Source organism: Lissotriton vulgaris, chromosome 1_1 (genome assembly GCF_964263255.1).
Source record: "Lissotriton vulgaris chromosome 1_1, aLisVul1.2, whole genome shotgun sequence".
In the NCBI taxonomy this organism is placed as follows: Eukaryota; Metazoa; Chordata; class Amphibia; order Caudata; family Salamandridae; genus Lissotriton; species Lissotriton vulgaris.
This window is the reverse complement of record NC_141685.1, coordinates 831,104,830-831,121,996: the sequence shown is the minus strand read 5'-3', so window position 1 is coordinate 831,121,996 and position 17,167 is coordinate 831,104,830. Positions and strand designations below refer to the sequence as shown.

At 47.0% G+C, this 17,167-nt stretch overlaps 1 protein-coding gene across 2 annotated transcripts in view; it reads left to right on the top strand.

Moving 5' to 3' along the window:
- Positions 1-17,167, top strand: part of SLC44A3 (solute carrier family 44 member 3) — a 530,813-nt gene that overhangs the window by 28,838 nt on the left and 484,808 nt on the right. Inside the window, exon 2 of one of the 2 annotated variants that reach the window (XM_086957367.1) lies at positions 9,834-9,941. The exons of the other annotated variant lie outside the window; for it this stretch is intronic. Within the exon in view, the coding sequence (XP_086813493.1) occupies positions 9,834-9,941 (108 nt within the window). The remainder of the gene's footprint in view (positions 1-9,833; positions 9,942-17,167) is intronic. 2 annotated transcript variants of the gene reach the window in all.

The following is a 17,167-nucleotide window of genomic DNA, read 5'->3' as shown; positions in this document are numbered from 1 at the left end:
TCGGATCAGATTCACATCAATCGCCACCGTGTCGAGTTTGTGGGCGAGAGTCTCCATTTGTTTCCCAAGGGACGATCTGATCCCATTGATAGCGGCCATAACATCTTGTAGGGTCGGCTCGGCTGCTGAAGTCAGTGGATCTTTCGTTCCCTCCAGCGACCTACCTGGTCCACTGGGCGACACCTTAGCCTGGGCACAGCAATCCATGATGTTAGTTTGGGTGTAGCCACCCCGCCGAGTGGTCTTAGACTTCTGTTTGTCCTCCTCCGGTTTCCCCGCCATTGCGGGAAGTAGTGGATATGGTCCCAAATGGGGGTGGGGGGACAGAGCGCAAACCAAGCAGCTGAAGAGTGGTAGGCTATGACTGGCAGCAATCGACGTCAGTCTACTTGGAACAGTCACACTGAGTGGAAAGATGGAGGCCTCAAAGGTCCCGCCCTTCTTCTTTAGCTATTTCGGTCCAAGTTTTACCCCCCGGTTTCTGCCTTTCATCCTGCCACTCTCTCCGTTTACCCCCTCTCTTCTCACGCCATCTCTCCCTCGTTATCTCTTCTTTACTTCCCCTCTCCTCTTTAAGTCTTTCAACCGCTCCCTTTCTGACTAATTTTCGTGTTCATTCTTCCCCCTTCCGCCGACCCTGTCGTTTTGTCTTTTCGGTGCTCTTCTACCTCACCCACACTTTCGAGATTTCTCATCTTTCCATATTTAACACATGCATTTTATCTGCCTTCCATTAGCCCTCTCCTGCCTTCACTTCTGGTTCATTCTGTGCACATATCCATCCTTCTCATATCAGGCATATCTATATATATCGGATATCATTCTGCCTCTGTCTTTCACTCCCCTTACTTATTTCTATGTTTACACTCCTTGCTTTATTCTCTCTCGTTCGTTCAGTGCATGTCCTCACATTAACGCCCATTTACCCTATCTCCCCTCCACTTTTCCAAGTTCACCATCCCCAGCTTTCCCAATCTCCCGCGTCTTCTACTCTTTCTAAATCCATTTCTGTTCCAGCCCCCCCAACGCCAATCCCTCTCTCTCGCTATATCCACCATCCCTTATCACCACTATCAGCCCTTTGTCTTACACATTCCCCTTTTCTCTCAATTTTTACTTTTCTTCCTGCAACCCTCCGTTTCCTCCTTTACCCCTGTAATTCTTTTCTCCAGTTGCCTTGTTTTCTTCTCGCGCGCCTCTCCCCCTTTCACTCTATTCCCTCACTCAACTCCTCTCCTCATTCATATTCTCTAGCTCAGTGTCCTTCGCCGTCTCCTCCGACCCTTCCCTCATTCCGTTCCCCCCTCAGCCCGATGCTCTTCTCTCATCCCCTCTCCCCCGTGCTTCTCCCACAGGCACAGGAGAGGAAGCGCGCGGCGCAAGCTCCTGCATCCTCTTAAAGAGACAGGCGCTCGCGCTTTTACTCGGGGAAAAGAGCAAGACTTGAGGATTCGAGAGGAAAGAGAACAACCTCACACGTCTTGGGAGAGGGAGTGGTTATCGTGTAATCCTCTTTTCGGGGAGGTGTCGCACTGCGCGTTTCCATTCTTTTAGTAAGGGAGTACTGCCATGAGTACTGGAGATAGCGTGCAACAACATGCTGTCTTATAGCCTTGCTATTAAAGGCGGCCATTTCAGACGGGGCTCCCTACCTGGCCAGTCCTCACTGAGTCTGAACAGAGAAGGACCCTTGGGTGAAAGGGGTTCAGAGATAGTCACGAGTACCACAGCGAATTGCCGAAGCTGGGCTTGCTCGCGTTGTGAGGGTTCAGACTAGGGCACTATTTGGGTGGTTCTAGACCAGTGTCTTTACAGTTCTCGTCTTAGTTCTACCTTTTCTCACCTGTCCCTCACTCCGCCACTGCTGATGGGCGAGTACAGCAGGTTTACCGCCTCCTCCCCTGTGGGGATGGGGCTATGTGCGCATCACCGAGCATCTGCTGATGGCGTTTATACATCCGGCGCATGGGAATTAAACACAATACAACCTCCCCTTCTCACTTTCCCCACTGCCCTCCCCTCCCCACATTCCTTCTCACCAGGACTGCTTCAGCGTCCTCGCTCTCCTTCTTGTCTACTTTCCGCATGCTTCATCTTTGCTTCATCTTTGCTTCCCTGATGCCTCTTATTGTTGTGCCCTTCTGCCCTCTGTTAGACTCGTTTTCCCCTTGTTTTTCTGCCCTTCTGCCTTCTGTTAGACTCGTATTTTTGTGCCTTTCTGCCCTCTGCATCACCACATCATCACTCGGCGCTACCTCAGCATCACTCGGCGCTACCTCAGCATCACTCAGCACCACCACATTATCACTCAGCACCACCACAGCACCACCCAGCACCACCACAGCACCACCACAGCACCACCCAGCACCACCCAGCACCACCACAACACCACAACACCACCACAACATCACTCAGCAGCACCACTCAGCACCACCACATTATCACTCAGCACCACCACAGCACCGCTCAGCACCACCACAGCACCGCTCAGCACCACCACAGCACCGCTCAGCACCACCACAGCACCGCTCAGCACCACCACAGCACCACTCAGAACCACCACAGCACCACTCAGCACCACCACAGCACCACCACAGCACCACCACAGCATCACTCAGTGCAACCACAGCATCACTCAGCGCAACCGCAGCATCACTCAGCGCAACCGCAGCATCACTCAGCACAACCGCAGCATCACTCAGCAGAACCGCAGCATCACTCAGCAGAACCGCAGCATCACTCAGCACAACCGCAGCATCACTCAGCACAACCGCAGCATCACTCAGCGCAACCACAGCATCACTCCGCGCAACCACAGCATCACTCCGCGCAACCACAGCATCACTCCGCGCAACCACAGCATCACTCCGCGCAACCACAGCATCACTCCGCGCAACCACAGCATCACTCCGCGCAACCACAGCATCACTCCGCGCAACCACAGCATCACTCCGCGCAACCACAGCATCACTCCGCGCAACCACAGCATCACTCCGCGCAACCACAGCATCACTCCGCGCAACCACAGCATCACTCCGCGCAACCACAGCATCACTCCGCGCAACCACAGCATCACTCCGCGCAACCACAGCATCACTCCGCGCAACCACAGCATCACTCCGCGCAACCACAGCATCACTCCGCGCAACCACAGCATCACTCCGCGCAACCACAGCATCACTCCGCGCAACCACAGCATCACTCCGCGCAACCACAGCATCACTCCGCGCAACCACAGCATCACTCTGCGCAACCACAGCATCACTCAGCGCAACCACAGCATCACTCAGCACCACCACAGCATCACTGGTTTAAATATGTTCTCTCAATGTTTCAATCTTTATTACAAATGTCACAAAAAGATGTTAATATTTCACTTCTGTTCTTGGATTTTCGTCACAATAAAATACACTGAACATAATCTTCACAAAAGTTATTTACAAAAGTTTAAGCTATTGCCATTATAAATTACAATCACTTTTATTTAATTATTAATTATTTAAAAAAATTAAAAGGCATTGTTACCTGTAATATCAATACATCTAAGTCACGTAAATACAAAACATGTTGAATTACAAATGCTATAGGTGTCACATTTGCGAAAGTTATAACTATTGGCCTTGTAAATTACAAAGCTATTAATTTAGCTATTTTCAAAAAGAATTCATAAATAAAAAAATTGTCATTTACAAGACCAATAGCTCAAACTTTCCTAATGCGAGACCTATTGCATTGCAAATGCTTGGTTTTTCTTATGTGCACTACTTAGCCTGCAGTCGGGGATGCCCTGGCTGAGGTTGTGACAAGAACCACCAAAGGTGATGAACATGTCTGCAAGATAAGTAGGGTTCTGGTTGTGATGGCTTTGTAAACAATGCAGCTGGTTTTCATGATGGAGCTAGCCGGCAAAGGTAGCAAAGAGAGATCCATCTTGATGGAGGTGATGTGGTCATATTTCTTCAATTTAGATCATACATGCTATAGCATGTGGGATACTCTAGAGGGCTCCCAATGTGGAGTTTTGGTGGCCATAGTATAAGGTGTTATCACTGTCCATATGCAAGATTACGAGGACTTGAACAGCAGTTCTGAAGTCGCTGTCTGAAAGGAATGGGTTCACTTTCATTTGAAGCGAGAGCTTCTACCAGGCCTTTTTTATTTTTTCTGGATGAGACTTGGCGTTCACTGAAAGTTGGTGTGCAAAGCCATTAATGTTCATATTATTGATTCAGATTCGTACTGTTTCTTTGTTGTTCTTGGCAAAACGGGAATTCTGCCTTGTTTGGGTTAAGGTGCAGGTAGGCACTGGATATCGAAGTCTGGATGATCTAGCGGCGGCTAGAGTGTATGACTTAAATGGACGGACCCATTGCCCCAAGCATCACCCTAGCCACCAGAGCCACCTCAACCCTAGTCCAATTAAGGAAAGAGTTGAAGACACACCTATTTCAAAAACAATACATCATGAAGAAGTAATCGTCCACAAACAGCTGCCTCTCAAATCACTTCTTGACTCTATCATTGCCTTTGACCCTGTACAGTGCTCTGCTTCCTTTTTCTGGGTTTTCACTATAAAAATATATCATAAGTGCATACCTAAATACTTATGCACCAAGAATAACCCCCTCTGTGCTTGACCCATTATTTTACTGTTGCTCCAAACATGGCAGGACCGAAATTGTACATTTATGGTCCATGCACTTCTGTAGATTTCCCCGGTGGATAGCCTAGACACTTTGTTCGGAAAAGAAGCCACCCAGTGGCACATCTATGCTTTCACTTGTACTGCCAGCCATCTAAGACCAGCCACTGCTGCAGTTTACCTGCAGCGTCCTTTGATGTAGTTACTCTCCACACTGTACACTACAGATGCATAGGGCACCATTGCCACCAGGGAACTCGAAGCTCACTGCCACTGGGCTCAGATGGCTTCAAAATCAATAGTTGTGAAGAGAGGGGAGTGGACTTGCAGTCCATTTTACTCTTAGTTGGGCCGACACGACTCCAAACTTGCATAATTGAGGATGGAGCTTCTTCCATGAAAAACAATTGAGGGGTACCTTTCATCATGATGTATCAGCCAGGTTGGACAAAGGCAAGGGTGCAATTAGCATGAGAATGCTAAGTGTCTGTGGCCCTTTTTGAGGACCATAAACCCTGTTGTATTTAAAAGCGGCCACTAGGATGCCACAACGCTATGTAAAAAAATTAAAAAATTGAAATAAATAATTAGATGAGTTGTAAATCCAGGAGTGAAGAAACCATGCCAGATTTTCAGGCTATCCATTTGAAATCAATTTACATGGATTGGACCTCACATTTAAGAGGTAACACATTTGCCAAACAAGCGTGGGGGTAATTTTCTTTTGCTGCAATTTCAAATTCACACATGGGACCTCTAGCCAGTGGGTAAGGCCAGGGAGTGAATTCATGGTAAACAGAGAAGTATTACTGACATAGCTTTCCCTCCATCCATACACAAAAAGCAATGAGCCACGCCCACTGCTCAGTTTTGCATTGGCCCCCATAAGCAACTTGGAGCCTGATTTAGAGTTTGGCGTATGGGATGTGTTATACCTGGGATCCCTGGTTGGCTGAGGTTGGTACCTTAGGCCAAATTGGGACCTGCAGTTCCACGTCAGGGTAAGGAAGGTCACCTTCTGAGAGAGCCCCCGCTCACCCCCCTCAGTAGCTTGGCGCAGCCAGGCTTATCTTCAAGACAAATGTGTAAAGTATTTGCAACCACGCTCACACCAAGCTGATGACACCACCAATACACTCCACACGAGGTTTATAAAAACGTGTATAAATGTTATATAAAAAGATATAAGACCACACAATATAAATCCAACATATGAATATGTGTACTATCTCTCCTGGCCGGTTGTTAGGCCAGCCAGCCCTTGTAAGGTTTGGCGGCATTAAAGAGTACTTCTAAACATTCTCCTGTAATCCTTATATCATGTTATACAGTTCGTAATACTAGAATCAGGCACTTTTGCAATGTAAAAATAATGTAAGGCACAACGCAACAATCAGACACTGCATTGTAAAAAGAATGCAATGTTTAACGCAACAATCGGGCACTTTTCAAGGTAAAAATAATGCAGATATGCAGAAATACGGCACTGCGTAATGCGCTATTCAGGTAATTCGTTATGCAGGAATAATGTAATGCGTAATACGCAATTCAGGTAATTCGTTATGCAGAAACAATGCAATGCGTCATACGACAATCAGGTCGTTTGTTATGCAGAAATAATACCATGCGTCATACACTATTCAGGTACTCCGTTATGCAGAAATTGAATAATGCGTAATACACTCTGGCACCGATCACTGTACCTTGGGCGGTCTCTACACCACTCCTTCTGACTTGCAGTCAGCCTCTCAACAGTTGCCCCCAACACGGATATGGTGTAATCAAAACGTGCAGCTCCGCACTCCGGCCCATGTACTGCCACTCCCTTGGCAATACAGGCCAGGATACGAGCCGAAGCAGAGGCTCGCTCTGCCGGAATGAGAGAGAGGCCGAGAGTGTCTCCCTCCGAGCCTGCACCCCGCCCCAGGAGTCGACACACTTTACCTGGGGGCGCAAACTAACTCTCCTCTCCTCGTCCAGCAGCTGGGCCTCCAATGAATCCTTGTGAATTGGCAACTGTGGGCTCGGACCGGCGCCTCAGCTCCTTTGGGGCTGGCGGTCTGGGGTGCTATGATTACGAAGATCTCAGGTTGCCACAGGGCACATGCACACAGCATTGCTGAGACTTCTTGAGCTTCGGATGCACAATCACCGGGCACTCCACACGAAGGTCTCCGGCTGCACGGAGATCACGCGTACAGCGTCGCTGAGACTCACTTAAACTCTGGGTGCACGTTAACAAGGCAAATCCTCGTAAAGCTCTCACGGTGCACAAAGCACATGCACACAGCGCCAATGAGACTCTCTTGGATTCCGGTGCACACGATAATAAGACAAATCCTCATGAAGGTCTCATGCGTCACAAAGCACACGCGCACACACCGTCGATGAGACTCACTTGGATTCCGGTGCATGCGATAACTTGACAATCCTCAAAAAGTGGTTCAGTCTGCAAAAAGCACACGTACACTGCAAAAAGCACACGCACACCGCGTCGCTGATCCTTGCTTGGACTCCAGGTGCCCTCAGTCACAGGGAACACCTTACGAGGGTCTCAGGCTGCAACAATCACGCCCATACAGCGCCGCTGAGACTCTCCTGGAAACTTATGTGTTGCTGTTTTTCCCCAACAGGGAGCCAGCTCACCTCGGGCCCTTGGGATTAAGTTACTTCAGGACACAGCACAGCAAAGTCCTTTCAAGCAGGGGGACACAGCACACCGCAAAGTCCCTTTAGCCTTTCCTTGGTTAAAACAGCAAACTGCAGGCCAGCCCCAGAAAACACAGAAAGGGTCAGTACTTTTCTTCAGTTTCTTCAGTTGTTTCTTCCATGGCTAAGGTTCCTCTTGACCAAGAAGATGCTTGAGTCTTGTTCAATCTTGATCAAGCCATTCTCCAAAGTTCAGGGTCTTCACCTTTCATAGTTATACCCCTCAATGGCTTTGAAGTCTTTGTGTTTCAGGGGGAACTGACCCCTGTTCAAACCAGTTCTGGGTGCCTCCCTGTCAGTGACACCTTCTTACTTTGGGGTCTGGATTCTCAATCACTCAGCAGGAGATAGGGCAATTGTTTTATAGCAGCAACCCAGGCCTCTTCACCTCTAGGGGCTACTCCTCCCACTACACTCCAGATACAGGTCAGTCTGTTGCTGTCTCATCTCCTCCCCTGGGTCAAGACATTCCCCAGATCCTATCGCTTTCAAATCCAGACAGTCAATCCACAACAAGGCAAAGACGCACAGAAATGTTAGAGCACAAAAACACAGCCACTTCTAAAAGAGTGGCTTATAAACACACAATGCAATAACCACCTCCATAGAAAGATGTGTTATTACATTGTGAGTTCAGGCATACGAAACGGCACCTCTCCATCTTAAGCCTTTGGGAAGATAGGCTGGAAAACATATTACACAGCCTTCCCATTCTATCCTATGGGCAAGATGGCCTTCCAACAGTGAAAAACGAAACGGAGATTATTTCACTGTCCAGACATGGTACACACGTTAGTACATGTCTTACCTTTCATATGCACTGCACCCTGCCCATGAGGTACCCTGGACCTACCACCTGGGTTTCTGATGTGCATAGAAAGGGAAGAGTAAGGTCTTACAAGTGGGTGCACTTGTCAGAACAACATAGCAGGCCTGTGTTCCCTTTTAAAGGCTACTTTTGTGGGTGGAACAATTAGTGCTGCAGGCCCACTAGTACCATTTGTATTACCAGCCCTGGCACACATAGTGCACTTTACTAGTAAGGCAAACATACTAATCATGGACAACCAATTACCATTACACTTTATACAGAGAGCACTTGCACTTTGACACTGATCAGCAGTGGCAAAGTGTTCAAAGCATCTAAGTTGGAAACACTATGTCAGAAAAAAGGTCTGGTGTGAAAGCAAAATGTTTAGGGACTTTAGCCAAAAAAGGCATAGTCCTACAGGATGCTCCCTCACAAACAAGATCAAAATAACTATCCACTGTATTACAAGTGCCATAACCTATAATGCTCTCGTAATATGGTGAGCTGGATATCTGTCAACGTTTGTGATGGAGTATCCCATCCACCAAACTCTTTATCAGGACCTTAGCCATGTTGGGAGCGGCTTGTTGACGTCAGTCGAGATGACTGCCCTTAGATGCTCGTTTCCTTTGGGAGCATATCGCCTTAAAGGGGGCCATTCCTGTAATTGCTTATACTTACATCACCCCCACGCCAAAGATGTAGATGGAAATCTGTCTGTAATCCTCAAACATGAAGCACGTAAGCATTAAATTCTGCAATGCAGACAAGTGACATTTCTCCCCGTCTTAATTGTGCCATCTCCTGTAGAAACCTTGTGCTAGGCCAGCACTGAATGAGGAGATTTGAAAATGCAGCAGGCACACATTTCAGTACATCTATTTGTGAATCAGAAGTCCTGCCACACATTTGACAGGCTGCAAGAGTACAATGTATTTGCAGGAGCAAGATGCATGCACCTAAATCAGTTTGGGCACAGGCATCACATTTTGTGTACACCCACATTTCCTTTTTGAATTTGATAATGCACCAAATGTGCTCTTTCCTTAATCTGCTCTAGTCAATGGAGTCCATTGATCCTTAGTGGAAATAATTTATAGAATCTGCGTTTATCCTGTATCCAGCTCTCTTGAACCTATGTTGGAACATATTCAATAGATGATCCCTATAAGAGTGAACCCATATAGGAAAAAACAGCAAACCATTTAATACTATGATCAATGACTACACTGTGATTTAATCAGTTTACCAGATGACTCTATGTCAACTTGGGCACAAGGCTCCAATAAATTGTATTCAGGTGTTGCATCATTTGGAGCAATTGAAGTGAATAAGGCCTTGAATTCATAGAAAAGGCATTACATTGGCAAAAGTAAACTCAGAACTGGAGCACCGAGTACATGATGACATGGAGTCATATTGCCCAACTCGAGCTTTAAGTGAAACGTAAGAGCTTTGGGCTTGTCAAATTTAAAATGTCCGACGCTGGAGGGGAGCCGCTAGGAACTCCGTTTTGCTAAGTTGAATTCAAGGAAATTCCAAACTCGCACATGACAGACGGAAAGGGTAAGATTTCTGAATTGCCTGTACTTGCCTAAATAACAGACAATGAAATGAAACTGAGATTAAATTGATCCATACAATGCCCTCTCTCTCTCTCTCTCCCCCCAGGTTTCTGAGGATGACATTTCCAGACCAAGACAATGGAGACCTCAGATCTACAGAAAATGTACCGACGTTCCTTGGTTAATAGTCTTTTTTCTGTTTTGGGCTGGCCTAGTAAGTAGATTTCCATTTTTCTAAGGATAGATATTTATTAGCTAAAATTATGTTAATATTTTCAAACAGATGAGGCAGAAACTGAATTTCTTTTTTTTGCATTCGTTTACGTTTTAAGGACAGGTTACGTGTTTTTTTCTTTGGTTTGATTTTAGTGCCTGTTGGTTGAGGGTCAGATACCATAGGAGATTTGTATTAGAACTATGGCGTGCATATTTGTGATTACATTTTCATATAAAAGTCTTCCATTCAAATCTGTAGTCGCTCACAGCATAAAAAGATAGACACTAGAGTTTAATAAATGGATGATTATGAGGGCTCCGGGTTTTGTGGTATATATATTTTACATTTCCGTGTTATTCAGTCTTATTGGTGTTATCTACATTTATTTTTGGTGGTTGAAAAAATTAAGTTGCAACTTGAATATTTCCATAATTATTTAACTGATAAATATTCACCCACTCTATGAAGTCTGTAGGATTTTCTGCACTAAGTATGCAATAAACAGTACAGTCACCTAAAAAAATTAACACTGTAGTAAAATCATTCGGCAGAAACCATTTGCATTTTAGCACAGACACGTGTACAATCTGAAGCAATTTAAACTTCTTATGGAGCATCATCCTTTTTTAAACTCTTTATGTGCTAATATATACATTGATTAGCTCGGCCAAATGCCAGAATTATTCATTCTTCTCTCATTCCCTTTATTGTCTATATATCAAAGTATTGAGCAATACTCGAATGAATGCATTAATTCTGCTTTTTCGTCTTGAAAAGAAAATACAGACAGGGAAGTGACTAGCTTTATGTTTGTGTGTGTAAAAATCTGTGAAAATGGGACCCTTAATCGTTTTATTTTTTATTTTATAAAGTTTTATATAGCGCGAACAAGATCCCGAGGGATATCCGAGTGCTTTACACAAGGATGAAAGGGGGGATTAGACTCCAGTAACAATATCAAGTGACAGTCCTAGACAGTTGTAGGCACAATAATCACAAACAAATGACACACAACAAATAATAAAATGTCTAGATAAATAACAGGATGCTACGGGAGCAAAACATACAACCAAAATGAGCAGAGAGCAGAGACACCAGTTGAAAGAAGAAAAATAAAAGGTGGTAGGGTCAATTCAACTCCTGTTGGTGCACTAGTTGAAGGATCAGTGATTTCGAGCAAATGCACCTAGCCCAAATATAGGCAAGAATTTGTTCATTAGGAATCTTTTGGCTTCAAGTTTGCAAGCAGTTATTGATGAGATTCTGCTCAAATCAGATACGTGGTTTCAGGAGGAAACTGTTAGCGTTTCTTGAGGCTCTCTCTCCACAGGATAATTCAAGCTTTTACGCTAGGTACCTGGGGGTGTTGGCGTGCAGGGCTTTGTGAACTAGGAAGACAATCTTTAACTGAATTTGAGCTTTGTAGGGCAACCATTTAAGAGATTTTAGGACTGGAGAAATGTGCTAATTACGTTTGGTGCCAGTAACTAGTCTGGCCGCAATGTTCGGTGCTGACCTTAGTGGAGCCAGGGTGTATTTGGGAAGGCCACAGAGCACAGCGCTGCCATAATCTAGCCTTGGCAAGATCAGTGCTTGGATCGCCTGTTTAAAGTCATTTTGAGGAAGGAAGGGCTTGATATTTCTAAGAGTCCTCAGCAAGTGATTAGCTCCCTTAAATACGTTGCTTGACTTTTTATATTCAGGTGCTTGTCCAAGGTGATTCCGAGATATTTGGCCGAGTTCATGATGAGAGGGGTGCAATTGAAAGCTGTGAGGTGAATCAACCAAAGGCCAAGATTGAGAGGGTGGTTCGGAGGAAAGATGAGGAGGAATTCAGTTTTGGAGGTGTTGAGCAGGAGGTGGTTCTCAGTTAACCAATTTTGAGTATACCTTAGGGTAGAGTTGAGTGAGATGATGTTATCCAGGGATGATACTTTCAGGTAAAGTTGTGTGTCGCCCATGTACATATGAAAGGGAATGCTCATGTCATTCAGAGAATTAGCAAGAGGTTCCAAAAACAGGTTGAAGAGGATAGGAGAGAGGGCGGACGCTTGGGGAACACCCATGACTACTGGAGAGGACTGGGAGAGGGAGTGGTTTGCCTTAACTCTTTGTGTTCTGTGGTGGAGGAAGGAGGCGAACCATTGACACCTGTCCCGAGAATCCCATCCTGTTCTTCAGAGTGGAAAGGAGATTGTCATGATTAACTGTGTCGAATGCGGAGGAAAGGTCCAGGAGGATCAAGAGGCAGGAGGCATTTTGGTGAAGCATTTTTAAGATGTCGTCCAAAACGTGCGTGAGTGTCGACTCTGTGCTGTGCCCCTTCCGAAAGCCTGACTGATGCTGGTTAAGGAGTTGGAAATTCTCAATGTGAGCACAAAGTTGGGATTGTACGCATTTTTCTAGTAGTTTGACTAGAGTGGGGATGTTAGATATGGGGTGGAAATTATTGAGATCAGATTTATCTGCAGTTGTTTTTTTTTAGTATGGGTGATACCTGCACTGCTTTTAGACATGATTCTGAAAGTATGTTATGTTATGTTATGTTATTATGGGTCTTCTATAGCGCACGGCTACTCCAAAGGAGTGTCCCAGCGCTTTGTGCTCCAGACCCAGGAAAGGAGACAGGTAATACATAACAGAAATAAAAAGAGAGGCAGAACCAGAGGAAAACTAAAAAACTCTAGCCAGTGCAAAGCCAGGTCTTTAAACCCTTCCTAAAAGCGAGCAGGTTAGATGTGGACCGCAAAGACAGCGGTAAAGCATTCCACAACTGAGGGGCCAACAGCCTGAAAGACCGTCCTCCAATACGGGCTTTCTTTATACGGGGGACTACTGCGAGTGCCAGTGACTCCGATCTTAAGGATCGTGTCGGCAGGTAGAAAACCAGCCTCTTTTGTAGGTATTTGGCACCCGTGACGTGTAAGGCTTTGTGAGCTAGTGTCATAGCTTTGAAAATTATCCTCTTCCGTATGGGGAGCCAGTGTAAGGTTTGCAGCAAGTTCGAGGCACTGGCTCGACGATGCAGGCCAAAAATGGCTCGTGCCGCTGCATTCTGGGCGATCTGCATACGTTGTAGGAGGTATTCCGGAAGACCCAGATACAGGATAATAGCATAATCCAATCTGGATCCAATGAGGGCCTGAACAGTTATTCTCCGATGTTCCTCAGAAAGCAGCGGAAAGAACTTTCGGGGAATCCTGAGGATACCGAAACATGTTCCTGTGAGGGTCAGCACCTGGGATTTGAGCGTAAGCCCGTTGTCAATTTTAATTCCCAAGTTCTTGGCCGACTCAGAAGAGTGAGCTGGAGGGAACATGTCGGCAGGCCACCAGCCATGCCAGTCCGGTTCCGATGGGCATCCAAAGAAAAGTATCTCGGATTTATCCGAGTTACACTTGAGGCTGTTCAGTTGGAACCAGTTAAAAACAGCCCCAAGTGGCGATGATCGGTGGACCACATTCCCGTCCCCGTTCACCCCTATCCATTTCAACCCGGCCTTCCCTCCGGCGTTGACGGATGGACCCTTTGGTGTCTGGAGGGAGGGTGGCTGTAGGGCCCTCACCCACCTGTTCCACGGTGCCACACCCCTTACTTTCCATAATTGTATGAGGGACTACGGTATTCTGCCCACTAAGCGCTTTCGTCATCTTCAGCTCCTTCATTGGGCGACGTCCCCTGGAGTGGTAGATGCGGCTACTAGACCTTTGACGAAATTTGAAACCTTTATTCTTCGCACATCCACCATGAAGGGGGCGATTTCTTTTTTGTATGGGTTGTTATTAGACACCGCTATGTCCCCTCAACCTCGATATATGGATCACTGGGAGAGTACACTTGGGAGGGACATTTCCGACAGCGAATGGAGGAGCTTATGGCGGGATGTGACGGCACATAATCACTCTACTGATCTCAGAGAGGCTCATATGAAGCTTATATTCGATTGGTATTTGTATCCGTCCAAGTTGCACCGAATATTCCCGACTACCTCAGATAAGTGTTGGCGAGGCTGCGGGATGTTGGGTGACTTCAGCCACATCTGGTGGGACTGCCCCACCATCCGGCCATTTTGGTCAGAGATCCTCTCCCACATCAAAGATGTGCTGGGATACCCACTCCCGGACTCAATGGACTTTGTCTTGTTGGGCCTCAGGGATCCGCAGCTTGAACATCAAACTAGAGCTGATAAGCGCATTATGTGGCTGTGTCTGGGGGCGGCCAAGCTGACTTTGGCAGCCGCTTGGAAAATCCCGACTGCTCCTGCCATTTCTTTATGGCATGCACGGCTATGGCGACTACTGAGTATGGAGCGACTTTCAGATATCTTCTTGGGGAGCTTTAAAAACTTCATGTTCAAATGGGGCCCCTTGGTAAGGTTTTTGTCACGTGGTTTGCCTTCGGCAGTTTGCCCTTCGGCGCTACGTGCGCTACACCTCTTTCAAATTTAATCACCTGTGTGTATGATGATGTTCTGAATGCGTGATGGTCGCCACCACTGGGGGAGGGGGGGCGGGGTGTTGAGTTGGGGTTGTTGTTCTTCTCTTAGCTGCGACCCGATGCACCTCTGCAGGCGGACGGCCTGACCCCTTTTTTTTCTATGATTGTGATCAAGATTGGAACACCCTTCTTCTTCTGAGAACTTTGCACTAGCCGCTGGGACATGGGTGCGCACTTCGGCCAATGTCGACTGAAGTTCCATATCATTAGCACTCCTATTGACTCTGCTGGCTGCCGTCCCTTTTGCTGTACTTGGGTTTTTTTTTTTATTTTTTGCAATAATGTTCTTCAGTACCCCCTGTGTGGGGTTATGTGGCAGAATGTCGCCTGTTCCTTTTTCCTCCTTCTCCTTCTTTTCTTGTCCTTTTTTTCTATTCCTCTCTTTTTCTACTTCCAATTTTGCAAAATACAAATAAAAATTTTACAAAAAAAAAACAGCCCCAAGGCACTCGCGGATCTTTTCCCCATTGAATTCTTCGCTCTTCTGGCAGGTGAAAAGAAGCTGGGTGTCGTCAGCATATGAGACGATCTGGGCCCCGTAGAACTCCACCAATGCCGCCAGAGGGGTGATGAAGATGTTAAATAGAGTAGGGCTCAGAACTGAACCCTGAGGAACTCCGACTCCCAGAGGCGGCATTTCGGCAGATTCCGGGGAGGCCCAGAGCGTTTGTCGACGGTTGGCTAGGAAGGAACAAAACCAACTGAGCACCGTCCCCCTCAGACCGTTGTCATGTAGTCTTATGAGGAGATCCTCGTGGGGGACGGTGTCAAAAGCCGCCGACAGGTCTAACATAACTAACATCACCCTGCCTCCGGCATCCAGCGACTCCTTAACAATCTCAGAAACCTCCAAGAGCGCTGTCTCAGTACTTAAGTTGGGTCGAAAACCCGATTGAGACGCATGGAGAAGCTCATTGGACTCCAGAAAGTTGGAGAGCACGCTGTGAACATGTTTCTCCAAGATTTTAGTGAGTGCTGGAAGGAGCGAGATGGGTCTATAATTGGCCGGAACTTCAGGGGCAAGGCTAGGCTTTTTAAGAAGAGGGATAACCAGGGCCTGTTTCCAGGAATGTGGTATGGCTCCCTGACTCAAGGAGAGGTTCAAAATGGGGTTGGCTAGGGGGTTGACAACGTCTGCCATTTTAGCTAAAAATTTGGCCGGACAGGGGTCATGTGGCGAACCGGATTTAAGGTTCCTCATAAGTGTAATGATGAGGATACCGCGAGAGGCGGGAAGTTCGCCAGGACAGGGCCAGAGGTGTGCAGAAGGGCTAGCTCTTCCGGCAAGGTCGAAAGGTCGACTCTCGGTCTCGGAGGGAAGGAATCCTGTATCTGCCTAATTTTGGTGGTAAAAAAATTAGCGATAGTGTCAGCCCAGGTCTCAGTCGGTACTTCCTGTGCTGAGTTCGATCGTAGGGTAGTGAATTCCCTTACGATCGAGAAGATCTCCTTACAGGAATTAGCTGCTTCCTCGATTCTTTTGGCGAAGTAGCATTTCTTTCCCTGTAGGACCAGTCTATGATCTGTAAGTCAGGTTTGCCTCAGCAACATATTGGGCTCTCCATGTCCGCTCGGCGACTTTACATTGTCTGCGGGAGTGGGCCAACTCCGCAGTAAACCAAGGGGCCGCGACCCGTTTGATGACGGATCGGGGGGGCTGTGGGGGGGGCAAGCTAGCTAAGAGCCAGGTCTGCAGGGTTTCGAGGTCATTGTCCAGATCACCAGTGTAGGACACGGGATGGTTCACCAGGGCCTGGGCTAACAGATCTGGGGTCACCCGGCGATAAGCCCTGAAATTGCTTCCCTGCTGTCTCATAACAGTAGTTGCTGGTTTCTCAGTGCCAAATATTTGGAAGTGAGCAAGTCGATGATCGGACCATAGTACCGGCAGCAGTACAGTGACCTCAATTGGTGAAGTGGAAAAGACCTGGTCTAAGGTGTGACCTTTGTCGTTGGTCGGGCCAGAGAGATAGGGGAGCAAGCCCAAGGCAGACGCAACATCAAGCAACATAATAGCATCCTGATCATGACAATCTTCCATATGGAAGTTGAAATCTCCCGCCAGTAAACATCGCTCAGATCTCAGAACTAATGCAGACATGACTTGCTGGAGTTCCTCAAAAAAGGATCCCGCAGGTCCCGGAAGTCTATATACTAAGAGCCCCTTGACAGATTGTTGAGGTGATAGGGATAAGGAGAAGGCAAGGGATTCGGCGCCCGTGATGGTCTCCGTGTGAATGACTGAACACGTGAATGTTTTTTCCACCACGAGAGCCACTCCTCAGCCTCTACCCTTATCTCTATCTTGTCTAAAGATGTTGTACTCAGGGGGGATGGCAGCCGCAATGTCAAGATGGGAGGACTCATTGAGCAATGTCTCAGTAAGCATAAGACAGGTAGGTTTGTCCATGGAAAGGAGATCAAAAATCTCCTGGGCATGTCTATGCATTGACCTTGTGTTGAGGAGTAAGCAAGGATGTTTAATGCTACGCTCCTTCGTGTGGTGTGTGGGGAGAGGAACGCTGGTAAGATGCCAATTACAGCCTGGACATTTGTGCTTACCCCTATAGCGACCAGGGAAGACTGAATAACAAGACGCCGCAACTGAGCGCAAGGAGTGGAGCTCCTGGGATGAGTAAGATAACATATTGATACAGGAGTGAGAAGAGTAAGAGCTAAGAGATCCTGCCACACCGTACGCCTCCGGGACGCTGACGGGTGCTGGC